Here is a 24418-nt window from a genome sequence, read left to right on the forward strand (position 1 = left end):
TAATCAATCCCTGGAATTTGAGAAAATCCTTGGGCTACAAGTCTTGCCTTGTATCTAACTATTTCATTTTTCTCATTACGTTTTCTTACAAATACCCATTTGTATCCAACGGGTTTTACACCTGCTGGTGTAAGGGTTATTTTCCCAAAAACTTCTTGTTTTTCAAGTGACTTTAACTCAGCTAGCATTGCCTCCTTCCACTTTGGCCAATCACTCCTACGTCGACATTCTTCTACAGTTCTTGGTTCAACATCATTTTCATCAGACACGATGTCGATTGCGATGGAATTTGCAAATGTTTCATTAACGATAACATCTTTCCTATTCCACTGAGTCTTTGTAGAGACGTAATTCATTGAAATTTCATTGTTATCGATGTTTTGAACATCTTGTTCATTCCCCGTAGGGTTGTCTTCTTGTTCGTCCCCTTTTGGATTATCATCATTTTCTTTACTTTCATCCACATTTGATCTTTCTTGACCTTCTGACGGGGGAACATTATTAGTCTCATTTTCTATTCCATCCAATCTTTTTAGTTTCCTTGGCTTAGAATCTTTTGAACCAAGTGGTCTTCCACGCTTTCTACGTGCCTGAGATTCATTTTCTATGGCCTTATTACCAGTTGGGATTTCAATACGTGCAGGGGCATTTTCTGCTGGTATATGTGATTTTGTCACCTTCTTTGTGTCTACAAATGCATCGGGCAATTGATTTGCAACACTTTGTAAATGAACAATTTTCTTAACTTCTTGTTCACACATATTTGTTCGTGGGTCTAACATCAACAGTTGTGTTGCATTCCAAATGAGTTCAATTTCTTTCTTATGTGGGTCCACTTTCTCTCCCCCTAAGGCTGGGAATACTGTTTCATTAAAGTGACAGTCCGCAAATCTAGCCGTAAATAAGTCACCAGTCAATGGTTCAAGGTATTTAATTATAGAGGGGGATTCAAACCCGACATAAATTCCCAGCCTTCTTTGTGGACCCATTTTTGTTCGTTGGGGTGGAGCAATGGGAACATATACAGCACAACCAAAGATTTTTAGATGTGAGATACTTGGTTCTCGACCACAAACAAGTTGTAGTGGTGAGAATTTATGATAAGTTGTAGGTCTCAATCTAATTAGCGCTGCTGCATGTATTATAGCATGTCCCCAAGCAGATGATGGCAATCTTGACCTCGTTAATAATAGTCTTGCAATCAATTGTAATCTCTTAATTAGTGATTCAGCTAGACCATTTTGTGTATGAACATGAGCTACTGGGTGTTCAACATCAATTCCAATTGACATACAATAATCATTAAATGTTTGGGATGTAAATTCCCCAACATTGTCAAGTCTTATTTTCTTTATTGTATGATCTGGGAATTGTGCTCTTAATTTATGATTTGGGCAAGTAATTTTGCTAAGGCAACATTTCTACTTGAAAGTAGACTAACATGTGACCATCGTGTAGAGGCATCAATTAAAACCATGAAATATCGAAATGGTCCACATGCTGGATTAATTGGCCCACATATATCTCCCTGAATTATTTCCAAGAATTTTGGAGATTCAGTAGCAATTTTGTTCATAGATGGCCTTATTATTAATTTGCCAAGTGAACATGCAGAGCATGTTAATTCATCTGATCGGGGAATTTTGACATTTCTTATTGAATGTCCAACTGAATGTGCTATTATTCTTTGCATCATCCCAGTTGTTGGATGTCCCAAACGATCATGCCATAAAATAATCAAATGTTTGTCATCTAACTTCTGGTTAGATATCATATTGATTTCCACGGGTCGTATGTTTATACGGTATAACCCCGAAGAGTATGCTAGCAATTTCTCATATATATGTTTCTTGCCATGTTTTTCTGCCGTGAGGCATATATACTCTTTTTGATCTGTCGTCATTGTTTCTAGATGATAGCCATTTTGGCGTACATCTTTAAAGCTTATGAGATTTCTTCGAGATTTACTCGAATATAAAGCATTATTGATTATTAATTTTGTTCCATTTGGAAGCATTATACAAGCCTTTCCAGATCCTTCAATTAATTTAGCTGACCCGGAAATGGTGTTTACATTTGCTTGAAACAACTTTAGTTGTGAAAAATATTTTCTATCTTTTAAGATAGTATGTGTTGTTCCACTGTCCAAAAGGCATTGATATTCGGAACTAACTTCAGGTAGATCCATATCTTCATAAAATAAATTTAAGATTAGTTTAGAATAATAGCATACAAACTTTTATTGATGATAAAGATTTAAAGTACATGACTAGAAATTTAAAATACAGGGAACTAAGAAAATACATTAAAACATAGCATATGTTACATTAGTAGATGGGGAACCTAAGCATTGTTGTTTTCTCCAAGAATGAAATCATTCCCAGTTTCAGCATTGTCCATGAAGAAATCGGACACATCAAGGGTAGGACATGGAGCATTTTCTTCATTAACATAATTTGCTTCTGCATTTTTCTCTTTGCCTTTTACAGAAGCCTGGTAAAGGTCTACCAAATGTTTGGCCGTACGACAAGTACGTCCCCAATGTCCTGTCATGCCACATCTGTAACATGTGTCTTTTCCTTTTGAAAGAGTTTGTTTGTGGCTTCCAGATGACTGTCTCTTCTGTTTTTCAAAATTTTTGAAATTACTGTTTCTTTGAAAATTGTTTCTACCACGTCCTCGGCCTCGTCCGCGATAATTTCCACGGCCTTTTCCACGGCCATTGTAATTTCCACGTCCACCTCTTCTTGTAGCATTTGACTCGGGTGGATAGGAATTTGTTGCATTTGCCTCATGATGAGTGGCCAAAGACCCAGTTGGTCTCAGGTTATGATTTTTCAACAAAAGTTCACTATTTTGTTCCGCAACAAGCAATGCACTCATTAATTCATTGAACTTTTTAAAACCTCTTTCACAATACTGTTCTTGCAACAGTATGTTACTTGCATGAAAGGTAGTGAGTGTTTTTTCAATCATCTGTTCGTCCGAAACTGGATGATCACAGTATCTCAATATAGACACTATCTCATGTATGGTTGAATTATAATCAATTACAGATTTGAAATCCTGGAACCGTAAATTTGTCCAGTCAAATAATGCCTTAGGAAGGAGCACCCTTTTGTGGTGTCCAAATCTTTCATTAAGGCAATCCCATAATTCTTTGGGATCTTCAACCATCATGTACTCAGTTTTAAGGCCTTCATGTAAATGATGCCTTAACAACACTAAGGCTTTTGCCTTATCTTGTTCAGTAACAGGTTTTGCAACAGTCATTGCAGAAGTGGTAGTATCAGTTGTTTGACCAGAGGGACTTTTATTTTCTTTAACAGTGTGCTCCAAGCCTTGAGCTTTCAAATTCATCATTGCGTCCACTTTCCATTCCAGAAATTTCTTTCTAGATAAATCTAAGATGCTGAACTGTCTTTTCATAAGGTCTCCCATTTTAGCTACAACAAATTTCGTGATAATTAGTTTATAATAACAAATTATATGTACAACTCACATGTTTAGTTCTTCCATATTTATAATTAAGTTAATAAGACACGTGATAATTAAATTTAATAATAATAATAAACCATAAATAATATAGTCTTTTCTCCCCCTTGGTTTATTATTGTGAGTAATTATATGATTAGACAAAAATTAATCATGTTAGTTGCAAAAAAAACAGCAAAACGACAACAATGACAGTAGTAACAATAATTATAATGATAACGGTAATATTATACAATGATGATTAATAACAACAAACATACATAATAAAACAAAAACAAGCTTTTAATATACTAAAACGACAAAATAAGTGAGTTTTACTTATACATAATGACAAAAATTAATATTGCTACTAATAAAATTACAAGCACCGTAATTAGAAGGAAATATTGTTTTATCTTCATTAAATCTTCCTCAAAAGTGAAGTTGTGGGTGTTTTGGTTGCCGTCGTCGGGGAACATATCGGAGAAGAAGGGGGTGAAATTTTTTTTTAGGTGATTTTTGGATAAAAAGTGGGAAGGGATAAGGGATTTGTGGTGAAATTGGGGGAAAAATCCGTCTTTTATAGAGGTAGGTTTATCCGTTACTGTTCTGTACAACTGTAAAAATATCATATAATAGTCTAACGTACTGGCATAAAATTATGGTCCATATATATATATTTATAATTGTAAAAGGTTATCACACTGGGAATGCAAGCCATAGTGGTCCGAGAGCCCTAATATCTATAAAAGATCATGGGTTCGAAAACGGAAAGAAACACAAAAAGTATGTAAAAGTAAGAAAAATAATAAGTATAAAAGGCTGCATCTTTTTGTTAATCTAGTTAATAATAATATGCATGCAAAGCTACTACTTAGCAATTATAATAACTAAGAAAATTTTTACGTAAAATGAGTATGTAATATCAACATGGATCAAACAAAGAAACATCAACATGAATAAACAAAAGATGATAGTAGTAAATTCACAAGTAAGAGAACTTTCACCGTTGTTTTTGAGGTATATATAGTAAATGTTTGAGTTTCTGTTATAGAGGATCCCAAATATGGGCAACTATAGAGCATACTCCTCGAAACATTTAGAAGTAGATAGTATTATTTGTTATAAATTTTTAGAAGTAGGTATAAATATACCTGACTGAAAACTGGTGCTGATAACGTGTTAAAGAATTTTCCGATAGAAAAGTTTTGATTAATAAAAGGAGTAAAAGAGTGAAAGAAGATGGGTGAAATTGTTGTAGTGTTATCATTGTATTCTTACTTCTATGGCATTGTATTTATAGCCATGATTTACACTAATAATACAATAATTACTCACATAGAGCCATATGAGTTCACAAGTGTTTGGACCTATATGAACATTGTGTAATCAAATCAATAATTGGCATTCACTTATTAGACTTATCTTCTAACATTCTACACTTTTTCATGGTGTGAATTTTTTTCAGGTCTAATTCGTTGATTAACAAAAAATATTGAAAATAATGTAAGTATATCAAGGCTTTCGAATGGTAAACAAAATAAATTGATTGTTATTCATTATTTTATAAGATGTATATTTTGTGTTATTTTACCTAATCTAATTATATTACTTATCGTATTAAATTTTGTTAAACAACTTAATTGTAACTTAATATTAATTATTCTGTATTTGAAGGGATTATGTCCACGCGCCAATTGAAAGAAATTTCTTCAAGCACTTATAAATCTAAAAGAGAAATGTGTAGATTGGAAAAGTAAGGGCCTGTTCTCTTCAGCTTATTTTCAGTTCAGTTCAGTTTAGTTCCTAATTTCCTTCTAGCATAAAATATTCAGTTCATCAACTTCAATAAGTTCAGTTCAGTTCAGTAAATCAGAACAGGCCCTAAGTCAACTATAATGTTACAATAGTAGGGAAAAAAATTAAAGATTGTAAGGGATGTCTCTGATAATTTTGATTTTTTATGTATTATAGTTTCTGGTAGAATATCTATATTATTATTGTAAAAATCATTGTAGTAGTGTATACATATAACTCTATTATTAAGGACATATGATAGTGAAATTTCATTATAAAGATTTAATTTTATTCAATTAGATTAATTTTAGTAATGCAACTTTCTTGGTAGTATATATATATATTTCATTTAACTATTTAAAAATTTATAAAGTCATATCTTTTACTATTACTCCCACCGTCTTTATTTTAACCTTGTAGTTTTGGGTTTACTTTATTAATTTTTCATTGTATAAAGTTGATACGGAGTAAAAGAATAATGGTGGTCTAAGTTATTGTTTGTGAAAGAAAGATAGTGATTTTATAACTATATATGTATAGTGGAACAACGTGTTTTCGTTAAACGAATCATAGGTTAAAAAAAATACGAATAGGATTATGATTTTATTCTAATATTTATCATACTTATAATTTTCATATAACTATTAAGTAAATTACGGTCGCATTATAAGTTGCATAAAAATAAAACAAATTATCCGTTTTCTAACAAGAAAAATAATAAAAAAATTATAGGGTTAATTTAAGAAAATAATCTTTTCATGAGAGTTATGTATATAAAATCGTGCATCGTACGGGCTTCCATCTAGTAATTAAAGAAGGTAAAGTTTTTTTCTTGCATTATTTTTTAATGAAAATATCATCTCATTCATCGGATATTTAGATAAAATCATTAATATCAAAAGATAATTTTTAGGCCAAATTAGAAAATAACACCCATTAAAACCCCCGATTTTGATTATAACACCAAAACATTTCGAAATTTTATTATAACACCACTTAAAATCCCAAAATTTTGGTTTCACCACCCACTAACGGATTTTTGGATGAAAATCGTTAGTGGGGCCCGCCATGTACACGTGTCAGTTGTTGATTGGTTTAAAAAAAATTAAAAAAAAAATTTAAAAAAAAAAAGAGAAAAACCCCTAAACCCTAACCCAGCCACTAGCCCCACCGGCGGCCGTCACTCCACCGCCGGAGACCCCTACTGCCGCCGGAACACCTTCCTTCACCGGCGCAACATCACCACCACCGTCGCCCCATCACCACAGCAACAACCCCAGTTCAAACAGAGCAACCCGCATCTCCACCTTTCCTCAACCACCGCAACAACTAGCTCCACTTACAACCTTCGCAGCCCATTCGACACACAAAACCACCAAAACCATCCTTCATCTCCTCCAGACCGTCGGCCAGCAATGACATCAATTCGTCGCTGCCACCGCAACTCCCCTGCGCAACTCCCATCATCACCGCACACCCCTCGCATCTCAACCCTTCTGCAATTCCGCCACACTAAACCGCAACTCCCCGTGGTTTCGACGGTAAAGGAGGGGATGTGGTGGGTGGGGTTGATGGCCAGTGATTTCGCCGGTGAAGGAAAGGATTCCGGCGGCACTAGGGGTCTCCGGCGGTGGAGTGACGGCCGTCGGTGGGGCTGGTGGCTGGGTTAGGGTTTAGGGGTTTTTCTTTTTTTTTTTAATTTTTTTTAAACCAATAAACAACTGACACGTGTACATGGCGGGTCCCACTAACGGTTTTCATCCAAAAATCCGTTAGTGGGTGGTGAAACCAAAATTTTGGGATTTTAAGTGGTGTTATAATAAAATTTCGAAATGTTTTGGTGTTATAATCAAAATCTGGGGTTTTAATGGGTGTTATTTTCTAATTTGGCCTAATTTTTATTTTCTAAATAATTTAAATCCTAATATCAAAAATATAATATTTCAGCAACTTTTGTGTGCGGTTGGCCACACCGTGTGGCCAATTGACACACAGACCAAGTAACCCCTAACCGACGAGTAACCCTTAGCCGACCGAGTTACCCTTGACCAACCGAGTTACCCCTAAGCGAGTAACCCCTGAACGACTTAGTAACCTCTGGACGAATGAGTAACCCCTGGCTGACTTAGTAACCTTTGATAGACCAAGTAACCCCTAATCGATCAAGTAACCCCTGACCAAGTAATCCCTGACCGAGTGAGTAACCCTATAGCACTAACAAAGTAACCCCCATAATGGTTGGCCACACGGTGTGGCCAGCCACATATATACGTTTGTGATAATATTTAGTTTTTAAAATAATTTAAATCCTAATATACATAGATAACTTTTAGTTCTTTTAAAAAAAATAATATTTAGTTTTCTTAAATAATTTAAATCCTAATAAATTACTATTCGTTGTTTTTACCTATGTGGCAAAATTCTTAAATCTCATTCGTCATTTTGGTGTGTGGCGAGTGAATTTTTTAATTCTAAAATAAATTACAAATCTAATTTATAATTGGTAGCATTGATACCATTGCTTATGTGGTGCGCCGAATGCTCTTGAAAAATTTCTACTTTATTTATTTTGTGTAAATAATGTTACTTTTAATTTATTGATCATTCAATTCTAAGATATAAGTAAAAAAAATAAAATAATGACACACACATCCATCTCTATATATACCTACGTAATAGGCTAATAGCCCACATTCCTTTAAACAAGACCAAAAGAAACACTTTCAACTACCAAGCATTATACGATATACAAGCAACATAATCTCTTTAACACGCATTATCCCAAAGACAGCCCCATCTCTAGCCTTTCTATCATACTCTGTATGATAACATAGTGTAGTGGTTTTTTTTTTTAATTTTTATTTTTTATTGAATTACAAATTCCAAATTTTTTCCCACTAAGTGGTGGAGGAAGCGCAAGTAAAATTTCTTTTTTTTTTTCATCATAAGTGGGTTTGTGGCATCTATCCTACAACCCGATCAACTGCAAGAATTTTATTATCAACAAACATTAGACCACTTTGGTAGTGGCAATTTGAGTACGGTCACATATAGACAATGATATTTTTTGGACCGTACTCATTGGGTTGGCCTAGAATCCGAAAAACCCCTTATTGTTTTATTCTATTGCATGTCTGATATGTCTATTTTATATAGTAATTTACCCCCCATCTCTTGGTTATATTTCAGAGTATTTTTGGCTGTACGGAGCTATTTTTATTACTTATATGCGTTTTCTAGTGTTTTTTTAGCTTTGGAATTACTTTATAGGAAGTTGCGGATTTTTTAGGCATTTCGTGAGATTATTGAACCACCATTAGCATTGGATATGGAGCACATTCATATGACCACTTTTCGAAGCCCAAGACTGTGTTAGAGTAATTGAGCCCGGTGATTAAGGGCTCTGCGAGGAAGAAGAACCCATTACTTGCAACCATCTCTAACAAGTTGGGTTGGAATTGAGAATTGACCAAGCAATTATATTGAAGAAAGGCCTAAGTCCGGAGCATTTATGTAGGCTCGGCGACTCGCCCGATTGCGCGAGAGAAAGAGGAAGAGTATACACCTGGAGGCTCGCTCGACTGAGCGAGGGAGTAGCACTAGCATCTAGAGGCATGCCCGGTCTGCCAGTCAGGCGCCCTGCCGAGCGCGTGTTGCTTCAAGAGATTATAAGCTGTTTTTTTATCTTCGTTTACTTTAGGAAATCTTTGTTAAGTATAAATACTCTTTTGTTAAGAAATTTTAGGACGTCATTCATTAGTTAATTTTATTTTTAGATTTTTTTAGTTTAAGTTTCCTTGCAATTTGTTCTCTCAAGATTATTACTCTTTGGTTTATGCAATTAATATTTTCCCTTTATTTCGGTAATGAATTTCTTCCCTTTTATTTCTAGTAATTTTATTGCTTTAATTTAATTATGTTTTCTTTAATTGCTTTGCTTAGTCTAGATTTAATTACGTGTGAGTAGTTTATTTCTAAGCTTTATTTTATTGATATTCTCCTAGTTTTAATTGTTTAATTTAGTTATTTCTCTTAGTTTAATTCATATAAAATCACACTAGTTACTTGGTAATTTAGATTATATTAATTAATTAGGAGTAAAAGAATATTGTTTCCCTATGGATTCGACCCTACTTCCCTATTTACTTTAGTTAAAGGACTTGAGTAATTCTTTTGATTAGGTGATACGACTAGATCCTGTCAAAATTTGGCACCGTTGCCTGGGAAGCTTTTTTATTTTCTATTTCTGATTATTTTTGTAGTCTAGATTATTTTCTTTCGTCTTAGAAAACGCAAGTTCTTTGGGACATTTTCTCATATTTGTTTGTTCAGTTATGTGCTTATGCTCAGGGGTTCTAGATTAGGTTACATTTCATTTGATCCTGAAATCGAACACTCTTTTCATATACAGAGGAACCTCTACAGACAAGTATGCCCAGATTCCGGAGGTAACATACCTTTGGAACCTCCATCTGATTCTAGCAACACATATACATTTACAGATCAAGAATCAGACAAGAATCCACCACCACCACATCTCGCAAGCTCAGCGATTATTCGCAGCCTTCCTTGGCAGATTTCCCACACCTTGCTCCTCCACCCTATCTCGAAGGAGTGCAATTTGAGATCAAACCCCAGTTTATTAGCATGATATAGAGGAAGTAATTTGGTGGCACTAAAAATGAGGATCCTAATCTTCATATTCTAGATTATTGCCAATATTACAACACCATTAGACAAGCTGGGGTCACACATAACCAAATCAGAGAGATTCTTTTTCCTTTTTCTATATGTGTTACAGCTAAATTATGGTATAATGGATTGAATAAAACTGCACTTGGTATTACTAATTGGAATTCTCTTGCTTTAGCTTTCTACAATAAGTACTATCCCCCAAAGAAGACCGTTTTATTACGAAGCTCAATCCTTAATTTTTCCCAAGATGTTGACGAGTCTTTATATAAGTCTTGGGAAAGGTTTAAGGATATGCAGAGAGAATGCCCCCATCATGGGATACCACAGTGGCAATTGGTCCAAGCCTTCTACAACGGACTTATAAATAATTTAAGAATAATTTTGGACTCTACAACAAACATAAAATTTATGAATTTGGATGAGAATTTAGCAAGCATAGTTGTCAAAGACATGGCTACACATAATTCCCAATATGGGAATCCAAGAGGATTTGCAAATAAGGGAAAACATCACGTCCACTCTATATCCTATTTCCAAGCTCAATTGACTTCTATTAGCCAGAAATTAGATAATCTCAGTACTTCTAATTCATCTTCTGTTGCTAATGTTTCTGCTGTTAGCATTACTAATTCTGACACTTTTTGTGAAAATTGTGGTATTGTAGGTCATTGGGCACAAGATTGTAGGAGTCCCGTGGAGCAAGTTAATGCCTTTCAAGCTTATAGGCAAAATAACCCATACTCCAACACTTATAATCCTGGTCTAGAACCACCCAAACCTTTCCTGCCGGAGTACCAATGTGCTAAACCCTCCACCTCCACAAACACAACAACAAGCTCGACAACAGCTACAACAACATAAATACTATCAACACCTTAATCAAAGACCCCCACAACAAACTCCAACCCCACCTACTGAACCTGCCCTATCTGAAATTAAAACTATGTTAGCCAATATGCAGAAGCAGATGCAGGGTAAGGATGCGCAAATTGACTCATTGATTGCTCATAATAAAATTATAGATAATCAAATTGTGCAGATTTCCTCTACTCTGCAAACTCGGCAACAGGGAGCCCTTCTAGCACTACCAGTACAACCTAAAGATTAGGCGAATGCAATCACTCTGAGAAGTGGTTCAAAATACGATGGGCCTTTTATGCCTAAAGATGATGAACTTATTATTACAGATATTGTTGTTCCTAAAACTGCAGGGCCCCAGGGTAAAACTAACTCTTCTGATGATAAATTACAGGGTAAAAATCAAGATAAGTTCGGAGAAGTGCAGAGCCCTGCAATTAAATTACCATTCCCAAATCGACATCTCAAGTGTTAGTTGGATAAGCAGTTTGGTAAGTTCCTGGAGGTTGTCAAAAATTTGTAAGTAACAGTTCCTTTCACAGAATTAATTACACAAGTTCCCGCATATGCTAAATTTATGAAAGATATATTGACTAGGAAGAGAGCCTTTAATGAGGTAGAGACTGTAGTTTTTACTGAGGAATGTAGTGCATTAATACAAAATAAATCTTCACCAAAATTAAAGGATCCCGGTAGTTTTCCTATACCTTGTCATATTGGTAATCTTTTCATTGATAAAGCATTATGTGATTTAGGTGCTAGTGTTAGTGTAATGTCATCGTCTATGTGTTCAAAGCTTAATATGGGTGATTTAAAAGTTACTAACATTACTCTACAAATGGCCGACCGTTCTGTCAAATACCCCTTAGGTATTCTAGAGGATGTCCCTATCAAAGTTGGTAAATTGTTTTATCCTTGTAGATTTGTTGTTCTTGACATGGATGAAGATACACAAATTTCTATAATATTAGGTAGACCTTTCCTTCAAACTGCAGGAGCAACCATTGATGTCAAAACTCTCCCTAAATTAAGGTGATATTATCATCCCCTACAGATAAAGTGAGTTTTCCATTGTGACATTGTCTGATTTTGGCTTGGGGAGATTTTTGGTTAACGAATTTTTATTTCTTCTCTCCCTTTTTGATTTTTGGTGTGTTTAGATTAGTTTTATTACTTTGTAGTGTAGTTTTATTGCTTTTGGGAAAAAGAAAAAAAATACAAAAAAATTGAAAAATATAAAAAATACAAAAATGCGCTCCAATGAATGATAAATCATGCTTTCCTTGTGCCCCATGCATATTCACTTTTTTGAAATTTTTTTGGTTCTTGGTATATGATGATGGATATTGTGGATAGGTTAGCCATGACTTGATCTTTGATTGCTTTGATGCCTTAATATGAGTCAACTTTTTCCAACAGTTTGTGGATTTGGTGCTTGACTAGTTGATTTGGTGAGGAAATGTGTGTATTAGTTTCCTGGTATGTAAATGAAGTTGAGTAATGGTTTTTAACTTTGAGTAATGTTTGTATGACTCAATATTGTGCACATTGAGGAGGACGAAGGCGTTTATTCTTTTAGGTGGCCTTCAGACGATTTTAGATACATTTGTTCCCTTCTTGCTACCCATGTTGTTGCTTGTGTCCTTTTTATTGTTATTAGCCACATTACATGCCCAATCTTGCCCCATTGGTTACTAGTCCTAAGCTTGGCTTGAGGAAGCTATTAGTGAGTGAGGTGAGGGAGTTTGTAGGGTGCTATATTATTGCACAATGTGGGTGGGTTTTGAGAAATTGTTTGGTTCATGATTGTGGATTATTATTAATGAGTTTGAAGGTTGAAAAAAAAAATTCTTGAAAAAATAAAGTGTGAAAAATAAAAGAGAAGTTCAAAAAAAAAAAGAGAAAAAAAAAAGTGAACTTCTAAAGAAAAGAAAAAAGAGCAAAAGAAAAAAATTGTCAAAGCTTAAGTGTTCTAAATGAAGGGTGCTCAAGAAAAAAAAGAAAATAAAAAATTAAGTTTCAAAGAAAAATTCAAGTTGAAAAAAAAAATATAAAAAAAAAGTTCAAAGTTTGTTTGGTTCACTCAAGTTCTACAATATCATATTTGTATGAGTGAAATTGTAAATGTTGAAAAATTTGTGAAATATTGGATTGGTTGTTATGGTGAATTTTGGTGGAGTTGAGTTGTGTTGGAGATGATTTGGTCATTATTTATTTTTGACCTTGGTTTTATTTGTTAAGATTTTGGCTCCCTTAGGCATAGCTTTATTCCCCCATTTTTCCCAAAATTTTGTCCTACCTTTGATAAGTGGTTTATTTGACCACATATTGTGGTGATTTCAACCCGATTTTGTTATCATACCTCCTACTTTTTCCCTCTTTCTAACCCCTCTTTTGTGTGTATATGATACATTTTGGCAATGCCGCTTTTTCGTGTATGTATATGTTCATGCTTGTAAGTTTAGGTGAAGTTTGGACAAGAGAAAAGAGCACCATAAAGGACTTTAGAGAAAGCAAAGCAAAAGGGATAACCCGTTCATGGAGGAGCGGGCGTGCACCTCCTGAGAAGCGCGCGCTCCAAGAGCTGACAGAGTTCCTGCCTCTCCTTCACCTCACCTGGAGCTGGCGTGGATCCTAGAAGGAGCGGGCGCTCCTGCATCTTTCATCACATTCTGCATTAATTGATTTTACTAGGAGCGGACGCGCACTCTGTAAGGAGCGGGTGCTCATAGTTGATTTGCTACAATCTGTCTTCATTTTGAAGCAAGAGGAGCGAGCGTACACCACCGTTGGAGCGGGCGCTCCTCCATGTTGTGCTGAATCTGCCACCATTTGAAGACAAAGGAGCGGGCGCAGTTTATCTGGAGCGGGCGCTCTTAACTGGGAACTCGAATTTCTTTTGACGGAGTAACCTATGTAATTCGGGGAGTATAAATACTACCCCTTTTGTTCATTTTAAAGACAACAGTTTTAGAATAGTTTTTAGCAACTTCCTCTTAGTTAGCAACTTAGTTCATTAATTTAGTTGGCAATTTTAGTTTAGAAACTCTCAAATTGATCATATTTAGTTTATAAACTCTCAAATTAATCATATTTTAGTTTAGAAGCAAATTTCAAGGATTATTCTCATATTTTCAGCAATTGTAATCAACATTGAAGCTTCAACTTAGTAATTTCTTCACTTTTCTCTAGCTAATTTTCTGATTTTTATTTTCATATTGCAATTTTTTGAATCTTTCTTGATCTTGTTAATTAGTTGTTTCATGTTAGTTCTATCTCTAGAAAATCACTTTTCTCCAATTTTAGAGCTACTTAGAACCTTAACTTCGTACTTTGCATGTTACTCACAATGAGTTGTGAGTAGTCCTCTTTGCTAAGGGTTGGGTGAAACTCAACCTAATGGTTAAGTAACTAAATTTGGGAGAAGTAATGGTGATTGATTTGTGATTAAATTGATTATATGAGATTGCTTGTTAGTTCATCTTGATAGGAGTAGCTACCCTTAATCTTGGGCTTGATGGCATGATATCCTTAGTTTGACATGGGAATGTGAATTACGTCATTTCTTATTGCAACTTTGATTATTTATCTCCTATTGCTAAACTAATGAGGGATCTAAGTTTAGGAGTTTGAGTTGTATTCTTAATTGCATGAAGTTGGTCTTACATGTAGTCCTTACTATCTATTATCTTTAATTTATTTTCTCCCAATATGCTTGGTTACTATGGTTGAGTGGATCTCATTCCCTAGTGCTTTTAATTACTTGATTTAGAAACAATAGCTTGTTTGTCTAATCGACGAACCCTAATCAACTCAAGTCTTCAAACTAGCTTGCGTGTTAAGATCCTTAGCAATTATATCCTTTCCTAGTGGACCAAACTCTTACTTATCATTGTGCTTGGTTTGTGAGATATTTGTTTATAAATGTATTTGAATGAGTGTGGAATGTGCGACCGTTTTAGAACCTATTGAAATGACGCCGTTGCCGGGGAGCGGTGTTGTTAATTGCTGATTGATTGCTTGAGTCTAGTTAACCATTTAAAAAAAACAAAAATAGTTTGTTTCTTTTTGGCTACACTTGTAGCCTTGTTACTAATTGAAATTGTTGAGTGTTTATGCGCAGTTCCCATAACAGGATTTTGGTTCCTTACAATCCAAAGATTGAACGAACTTATAGAAGAAGAAGGAGAGTCGACTCTAGGCCCTTGACTACTTCCCCAACTAGGGAGTTCAATTTCGGGGAACAACAAGAACAAATGGGTGAACCAACCACCACCACCACCACAAAGACCTTTGAAGGAGTTGGGAACTCCGGGAGCTTATAAAGCTTTAAGTGGGATTGTTCCTCCAACAATCCCGACCAATGATTTTGAGATTCACCCTGCGATGATAAATTTGATTAAAAGGAGGCAATTTAGTGGAGAAAAGCACGAGATCCCCCTTGCACACTTGAACGAGTTTGAGAAGTATTGTAACACAATTAAGGTGAATGGAGTCTCTCAAAAGTTTATGAGATTAAAGCTTTTTCCTTTCTCCTAATAGGAAGAGCACTTGAGTGGCTTAAGAAGACCCAATTCTTTGAGAACTTGGGATGAAGTAACCATGGCTTTTCTAGGGAGGTTCTACTCTCAAAAGAAAATGGCCGAGGTAAGAACATTGATCCAAGGCTTTAGCAAAGAGCTAGCGAAACCTTGTATGAGGCATGGAAAAGGTACAAGGAATATCAAAGGGAGTGTCCTCATCATGGTATTCCAACCTACCAAGTGCTTCAAATTTTCTATGGAGGTTTGAGCCCCCAAGGTAAGTCTAGTTTGGATGCGGGAGCCGGTGGACTGATAATGAACAAAACGGAGGAGAAAGTGGTAGAGATCATAGAGGATGTTGTGAGACACCATATAGATTGGCAAGAAGGAGAAAGAGATACCTCAAGAAAAGGAGGGAATGTAGTTTAATCCGTCGATCACCTCAATGCTATCAACAATTTGACATCCCAAATCGCCAACCTTGGCAAGGAGATGACGTCAATCAAAGCCAAGCTTGAATCTTCCTCTCCACACCATGAACATCCCTCCCAATCTAAAGGGAGAGGTATGAATTTTAATCCTTCTACTTCTAACAACATGCCTAGTGGGTGTCTCTTTTGTGATAATTGTGGCTCTTATGATCATGATACTTCTTCTTGCACTTATGATTCCCAACCCCAACCCCAATATGAGGATGGTAATGAACTTGAAAATGAATATGTCAATGCTTTTTCTGATGATAATAGACCTAGATATGACAATCAAAGGTATCTACCACCTAATCAAAGAGGACAAGGGGGAAATTCCTATAATTAAAGAAATAATTATTATGATTACCATAATCAAAACTAAGGGGGTAATGGAAACCAAAGGGACCAAAATTCCCAAGGTAACTACAACCAACAAGGTGTTTATGGTAACCATAAACATAATAGTCAAGGGAACTATGGGAATCAAAATCAATATCACCAAGGAGGGAACACTAATGCTAGGAACAATTGGAACAATAACAACAATAGAGGGTACTCTAATCAAAATGCTTCTAATTCCAATGTGAGAGGTACTAGAGCTCCCCAAGATACCTATTATGCACAAGCACCTCCACATAGGCCTAATTTAGAGGAAATGATAGAAAGACAAACAAAGATGTTCAACACTTTCATGGCCATAGTGACAAAAAATTTAGTGAAGTAATGACTCCTATAAAATGCTTGAAACACAAATTTCTTAATTGGCTAATGCTTTAAAGGAAGGGGCTAGCACTTCTAAACTTCCACCCCAAAGGATAGACCCAAAGAGACCCGTAAATGCTATAGCAAGTAGGAGTAGGAAGGTTTTGGAAGAGAGTGTCCCCAAGATAAATCATGAGAAATCATGAGTGAACCTCCATATGAGAGTGAGTTTGTGCATGAAGAAGAGAGAGCTTTTGAGAATGAGAAAAAAAAAAAGATAACGAGAAATAAAAAGAGAGTGTAAAAAAAAAAGAAGAAAGAGAAACTACAAAATTGCAAAGACTTCCATATCCCCATAAGTTTGTGAGAAACAAAATTGATGTAAAATTTGGAAAATTTCTTGAAACATTGAAACAACTTCACCTTTCAATTCCTTTCACCAATGCTATTAAGCAAATGCCCAACTATGCTAGGTTCCTAAAAGATATTTTGAGTGGGAGGAGAAAGTGTGATTTGGTGGAAACGGTGAATCTCAATGAAAATTGTAGTGCTATAATCATGAACAAAGTGCCACCAAAGTTGAAAGATCCTGGTAACTTTTCTATCCCTTGTGCTATTTATAAGATGCAAACTGATAATGCCTTGTGTGATCTTGGGGATAGTGTTAGAGTTATGACATATTCGGTTAATCAAAGACTTGAAATAGGGGAACTTCTGCTTACTAACATTACCCTATAATTGGCTGATCGATTGATTAAATTTCCAAAGGGTAAGGTAGAGGATGTTCCTTTAAGGGTGGGGAAGTTTGTCATTCCGGTGGACTTTGTAGTTCTAGAAATGGATGAAGATGTTAACATTACTATAATTCTTGGTAGACCTTTTCTTGCTACTTCGAGTGCTTTGATTGATGTGAAAAGTGCTAAGATAACACTTTAAGTAGGAGATGAGGTAATAGAATTTGATTTGAATGAAAGCATAAAATATCCATGTTCAACTTTGCAAAACTACATGATGATTGATTCTATAGATTCTATTGTGAATTCTATGCATGAGCACTTGCTAACATCTAACGATGCCCTTGAGAATGTTTTATTGAAAAAAAAAAGGTGAACAAAGCAAGGAGATGGCATTGTATGAAGAAAGGCTTAAAGGAAGTACGGAGGGAAGCATTGAGCAAGTTTGCATGGGAATCATAAGCCATGATGCACTAGAAGTAGCTACAACAAGAGAAGGTAAGGGTGTTCCAATGGTAGAAATCAAACCTCTACCATCACACCTAAGGTATGTATTCTTAGGCCCCAACTCAACTTATCTGGTAATTGTGAATTCTTCCTTGAATGAAAGCCAAACTCAAATGTTATGTGGTGTATTGAGAAACCACCAAGGTGCTTTAGGCTATATCATTGATAACCTCAAAGGTATTAGTCCCGCTTTATGTATGCACCACATAGCACTTGAGGAGGGTGTTAAGCCTTCCATTGAAAGGCAAAGGAAGCTTAATCCTCAAATGGGAGAGGTGGTGAAGAAAGAAATCACCAAACTCCTTGATGCGGGCATCATCTTCTCCATTTCGAGTTCTAAATGGGTTTCTCCCGTTAATGTGGTCCCTAAAAAGGGGGGAATAACTGTAGTTGAGAATGAGAATGGTCAATTCATTCTAACTAGAACGGTGACTGGTTTGAGGATGTGTATAGATTATAGACATTTAAATACATCCACTGACAGTGATCATTTTCCCCTTCCTTTTATTGACCAAATGCTTGAAAGACTAATGAGGCACAAGTATTATTGTTTTCTAGATTGTTATTCGGGTTTTTTCAAATCCTCATAAACACGGATGACCAAGAGAAGACAACTTTTACTTGTCCATATGGTCTTTTTCATATAGGAGGATGCCTTTCGGACTTTATAATGCACCAAAAACCTTTCAAAGGTGTATGATGAGTATATTTGGAGATATGCTTGAAGCCGAGATGAAAGTATTCATGGATGATTTCTCGGTTGGAGGGCTCTCATTTGAGGATTGTTTGTCCAATTTGGGCAAATGTTTGGCAAGATGTGAGAAGGTCAATTTGGTTCTAAATTGGGAGAAATAATTCCACTTCATGGTAGAAGAAGAAATTGTCCTTGGTCACAAAATTTCAAGAAAAAGGATCGAAGTTGATAAGGCAAAGGTTGAAGTGATCGAAAATTGCCACCACCAATCAATGTGAGAGGAGTGAGATCCTTTTTGGGGCATACTGGTTTCCATAGGAGATTTATCAAAGAATTTCTCCCTCATTGCTAGACCTCTTAATGCTCTTCTTCAAAAGGAGGCCGACTTTATTTTTTATGACAAGTGTCTTAATGCTTTCAACAAACTAAAGAAGGCTTTGATCACTTCTCTAATTGTGCAAGGGCCAAGATGGGATTTGCATTTGAACTCATGTGTGATGTTAGTGATGTTGCAATTGGAGGTGTTTTGGGAATAAGGGTTGAAAAGAAGTTTCATGTGGTCTATTACATGTCTAAGACCTTGAATGAAACTCAACGGAACTACACAACAACGGAGAAAGAATTTCTTGGTGTGGTACATGCTTTTGAGAAGTTTTGGAACTACCTCATTGGTTCCAAAACTATTGTCTAAACCGATCATGCGGCCATCAAGTACTTAGTGGCTAAGAAAGAGTCTAAGCCTGGACTTCTTCGTTGGGTCCTTTCACTTCAACAACTTGATGTTGAAATTCGTGATAAGAAAGGGGCCAAGAATGTAGTACGTGGCGGATTATCTCTCCCGTTTGGAAAATGTGCATGTAAGTGATGCTGAGGTACCCATTTGTGATGAATTGAAAGATGATGTGTTTTATGTCATAAATGAGAAAAAGCTTCTTTGGTTCGCCGACTTGGTGAGCTACTTGGCACGTGAGGAGTTTCCTCTCGATTTCTCCAACAATCAAAGGAAGAAACTAAAAACAGAGGCAAGATACTATGTGTGGGATGACCCCATTCTATACCAGAGAGGAATAGATGGTTTGCTTCGAAAGTGTGTCCCGAATGAAGAGGTGCAAATAAAATGTGTTGAAAATGTGTCATTTCGACCCTTGTGGAGGCCACATGGGAACCAACAAAATCTTGCAAAGTGGTTTCTGGTGGCCTCACATCTTTAGAGATGCATGGAGGTTTGCGAAGACTTGTGACCGTTGTCAACGAACCAGCAACATTTCCAAGCGAAACAAGATGCCTCAACAACCAATCCTTGAGCTAGAGGTATTTGATGTATGGGGTATAAACTTTATGGGACCATTCCCTTCTTCTCATGGGAATCAATACATCCTTGTTGCGGTTGATTATGTCTCAAAATGGGTTAAAGTCATTGCCTCCCTAACTAACTAATGATGAAAAGGTAGTATTGAAATTGTTCAAGAAAAGCATATTTCCAAGATTTGGAATTCTAAGGGCGGTGATTAGTGATAATGGTTCATATTTTGTGTATAATGCTTTTCAAAAGATGTTGAGAAAACATGTTGTTCATCAAAGGTTTGGTCTAACCTATCATCCACGAACTAGTGGACAAGTCGAAGTGTCTAATCGTCAAATCTAGTTGATCCTTGAGAAGACGGTTTCTAGAAGTAGGAAAGATTGGTCGAAAAAGCTTGATGATGATTTTTGGGCATATAGATGGCATTTAAGACCCTAATAGGCACAACTCCATGTCGACTTGTTTATGGTAAGTCTTGTCATCTTCCAATGGAGCTTGAACACCGTACTCAATGGGCCATTAAGAAGATTAATTTTGACTTGGCTAGTGCGGGTGAACAACGATGGCATGCTCTTCATGAACTTGAAGAGCTTTGATTGGAAGCTTATGAGTGTGCTATCATCTACAAGGCTCGCTCAAAGGAATGACATGATCGAAAGATTGAAAAGAAAACATTTCTTATAGGTAAAAAGGTACTTCTCTACAACTCCGGAATGAAATTGTTTCCCGAGAAACTCTTGTCAAGGTGGAGTGGTCCTTTTGTTGTCAAAGAAGTGTTCCCTCATGGAGCTGTTGAAATTTCAGATTTAGATGGATCGAGACCGTTCAAGGTCAATGGGCACCGCCTCAAGCTTTACTATAAGGGTGCTCATGTTGGGTTGATTGAGTTACAACAATGTAATCTTACATCCTAAGTGTGGAGGACGTCAAGCTATTGATGTTAAAGAAGCGCTTCCAGGAGGCAACCCGAGTATTAAAAAAAAAAGAAAAAAAAAAAAGAGAGAGAATACAAAAATAAGTGAGTGGAAAAATAAATAGAGGTGAGTGTGCTTGATCTGATTTTGCTAACATTTTAGTTGAAGATGTGTTTTTGTGGTTTCTAATGTAGGATTTTGGAGATAAATAAAGAAAGCAGGAAGTTGAAAACAGAGAGAAGCGGACGCTCTAAAAACATCGCGCGCCCGCTCCAGCAAGAATCTCCAAACAAACACTTCCTAAAACCTTAGGAGCTAGTGGGCGCTCCTCAACACATGCACGCCCGCTCCGATCTAAAAAGCCAAAACAGAACCTACAGGTCCAGAAAGGAGCAGGCGCTCCTCGCCAAATGCACACCCGCTCCATGTTTTTACAAAACAATCGAAACACTCTCAAAGGTAGGAGCAGGCGCTCCTCAAGTAATGCATGCCCGCTCCGAGCTACACAGAAGAAACCAGAATACAAAGCTCAGGTCAAGAGCGGGTGATCCAAAAGCCTTGTACGCCCGCTCTTTGTTTTGAATGAAGTTAACAGGAAGTGTGAATGAAATTGGAGCGGGCGCTCCAGCTTGCTTGCACGCCCGCTCCTTATCTGGGCTATGAAATCAAGATAGTGTTCAAAGGCTTGAGCGGGCGCTCCTACCAAGTTGCACGCCCGCTCCATTTCTGGGAAAGAATTTCGGAAACTTATTCCAAGATTTGGAGCGGGCGCTCCAAGTGATCTGCACTCTCGCTCCTTCAAAATTCCGTAGCTAAAATAAAAATAAGAATGGGCGCTCCAAGGTGCCTGCACGCCCGCTCCTAAACTGGGTTGCGAAATTAGGAGTCTCTTCAAAAGTAGGAGCGGGCGCTCCTACAAGCCTGCACGCCTGCTCCTACTGGATCTAGTAAAAAAAAAGGAGATTTCTCTTACCCTTTTTTACCCTATCTTCCTCTCCTCAACACTCATTTCCCCATTTCATACTCTCTCCTCTTTCCATCTACTTTTTCACTCTAAAAACCCCATTTTTCTCTAACTTCTCTCTTCAAAATCTTAATCTTCTAATCAAATCTCTCAATCAAAATTCACAAATCCTCACTCTACATCAAATTCCTTTTCTAAAAATACCAAATTCATCCAAATTTGAGCATAAAAATTCAAAACCCTAAGTCACCACCATTGTTGAAGCTAGGAAAGCTTGAATTTTTGAAGAAATTGGAGCAAAGGAAGAAAGGTTTGAGCAATACTTGGGTAATTGAAAGTATTTTCATAGTCTTTTTGGTATAATCTTCCTTCCTTACTTCACATTCCCTCTCAAACCTTAGGGTTTTTCTCCCAACTTCTTTATTCTTGTTTATTTTTTATGAATTGTGTTATTTACTTCATGATTTGTTGAAAATTTGAGAATTATTGTGGTTGATATGCTTAAGTGAAAATTTTAGTTGTGCTTGTGGTGAATTATATTTGGATTACTTGGTATAGCGAATGAGAATTATGATTTTTGTGGATTGAATATTGTTGTGTGTTGGTTGAAATTTTTTTGTTGGTTGTGGAATTTATGCGTTGGAATATATTTGCTTACTTAAAACAGGTACTTGGATTAATTTGGGGGTTTGAAGTAAAGGTGTTTGTAGTGTGATTTGGTGATTGTGGTGTAGTGTAAATCTTCTTTGCCTATCCCCTTCATTTGTTAAAATGGTGTTGAGATCATTTGGAGGAGCGAAGAAAAGAAAGGCACAAGAAACCCCCGTTTGCATTAACGAAAACCAATCAAATGAAAACCAAAGCCAAAGCCAAAACCAAAATCCACCTCCACCCCCCAATTGAATCCCAGACAAACACAAGAAAACACATAGCGAGCTCTTAAAAAGAAAAATTCTTCCAACCCGTTTCTATGACCAACATGCATGCCGTAAATTAGGGGTTGATGAAGGGGTTCGACGTGTGGCAGACAATTTCGGATTGTTACAATTACTTGAAAAACGGGAACAAACCTACGAATAGATCACACTTGAATTCCTTTCATCAATTTTTATGCGCCGAATTAATGGTGAAGAGGAACCACTTGAGTGCGAAATTAAATTTAGGCTTTTCAACTCCGTAAAAACTTTAACATGAATCAATGAAATATTTACATGGCGTACCATCAACCAAATCTATGATCCCGACAGTTTCCACATCTCAAGTTATGAAGAGCAAGTTTGGTAGAACACTATAGCAAGATATCCCAACTTTACTACCCGGTCTAGCTATGCTAGCCACATTATCCACCCCGTACTCCGTATATTCATGAGAATTATGGGGTATGCTTGCTTTTCGAAGCAAGACCTAGGGAAGCTCACTAAAAAGGAGATTAAATGCCTTTTTGTAGCTTTCCGATTTGAGGGGGATCTTGAGGGTAATGTAAATACGGGATATTTATTTATAAAGAGACGTATAGAAATTAGGAAGAGTACAGAGCAGGAAGAGTGCGGAGTTGAAAGGAGAGATAAAATGTGGGGGTATGATTACGATTATTGCTAAGGTGTTAGGGTACACCAACTACCTTGACCAAATGGTCCCGGTAAACGGCTCCAATGTGCTTGATATTAGTGGACTTTCATCAATGCATTTCCTTGTTGAAGTCCTTGGCCGTGTCACCCGATACAGTTGGTTGGTCAAGAGTAAGCACCATTGCATGCTTCTAAATGCCACGGTAATGAACACCGTGGGGAACACTTGACAAGTGCCAATTGAACCACTCCCCGCAGGAGTTCCCGACCTTGACCAACCATCTTAGCCCTGCCGCTATAGCATTTCCACCATCCCCCAATTCATAGCCGGTACCTCTTCTTCCTCTTCTTCCATTGACCTAGAAACTGCATTCAACCAAAATGAATACCAAAGCTATGTTTCTGAAATGACCTATCAAAACAAAGTTGAAAGGGGAGACTTTCTTCCCTATGTCAACTATCCTAACCGCCCCGTTCAGGAAGGGCCGGCTTGGAATAATAATCAACCCACCTACTCCTGTTGACAAGGGCCTCGTAGCTCCATTTCGGAGTTACAATCCTATCCACCCAATGATTATTTACAACCCAGGGGTTGTGACTATAGGGTAAGCCCTTCTTATTACCACGTCCCCGAGACTTGTGGTAATATGACTCCCAAGGACATTGATAACCACCCCTTAAAGGGATACTCGGGTCTCCACCCGGGTATGATGGTGGTTGGGGTGAGGGTAATGCGCCGAATTTCGGCCACTACCGAAATTGTCTCAACTATGATCTTCCTCCTTATGTCGATCACCCTTCTTATTCCGGCAATGTAGACCCGAATTATAACTACATTCCATCACCTCCAAGAAGGGATGATGGGGGTAATATATAGACATTTGTATTTACTATTCCCTTTTCTCCCTTCCCATCATTTGTAACACCGAGGCCGGTGTTGATTTCTAGCTTGGGGGGATGATGTTTCTCATTGTGTATAATTTAGTTTGGAAACGGTAAGCAAATGTCTAGCTTGGGGGATCTTGTGGTCCTTTTGCATAGGGGTAGTTTTCGGTTTTTGATAGTGTATGTGCTTATTTGTGACGCTATTTTTGTGCATGTATTGAGAAGTTTAAGCCTAGATGTGGAGTGTTGGGCATGTGAGGCTTAGTTTAGCCTTTGGGACTTGTGGTTGGTTTTATGTTGTAATATGTTCTAGATTGCGTGCCTATTTTA

The 24418-nt window shown here is 36.8% G+C and overlaps 2 protein-coding genes across 2 annotated transcripts; both read right to left on the minus strand.

Moving 5' to 3' along the window:
• Positions 1–321: 321 nt before the first annotated feature.
• On the minus strand, positions 322–989 carry LOC110699776. Its single transcript, XM_021877292.1, has 2 exons — positions 455–989; positions 322–335 (listed from the first exon to the last, which is right to left on the minus strand). The coding sequence occupies exons 1-2, from the start codon at positions 987–989 to the stop codon at positions 322–324; spliced, it is 549 nt and encodes a 182-aa protein (XP_021732984.1).
• A 1354-nt stretch (positions 990–2343) lies between these two features.
• Positions 2344–3441, minus strand: LOC110699777. The gene has a single exon (XM_021877293.1). It carries the CDS (start codon positions 3439–3441, stop codon positions 2344–2346), a length of 1098 nt encoding a protein of 365 aa, XP_021732985.1.
• Positions 3442–24418: the final 20977 nt, after the last annotated feature.

Source organism: Chenopodium quinoa, unplaced genomic scaffold (assembly GCF_001683475.1).
Source record: "Chenopodium quinoa cultivar QQ74 unplaced genomic scaffold, ASM168347v1, whole genome shotgun sequence".
NCBI lineage: Eukaryota > Viridiplantae > Streptophyta > Magnoliopsida > Caryophyllales > Amaranthaceae > Chenopodium > Chenopodium quinoa.

Excerpts from the sequence above, each read along its gene's own strand:
- LOC110699776 (XM_021877292.1), bottom strand. The coding sequence starts at position 989 with ATGGGTCCACAAAGAAGGCTGGGAATTTATGTCGGGTTTGAATCCCCC.
- LOC110699777 (XM_021877293.1), bottom strand. The coding sequence starts at position 3,441 with ATGGGAGACCTTATGAAAAGACAGTTCAGCATCTTAGATTTATCTAGA.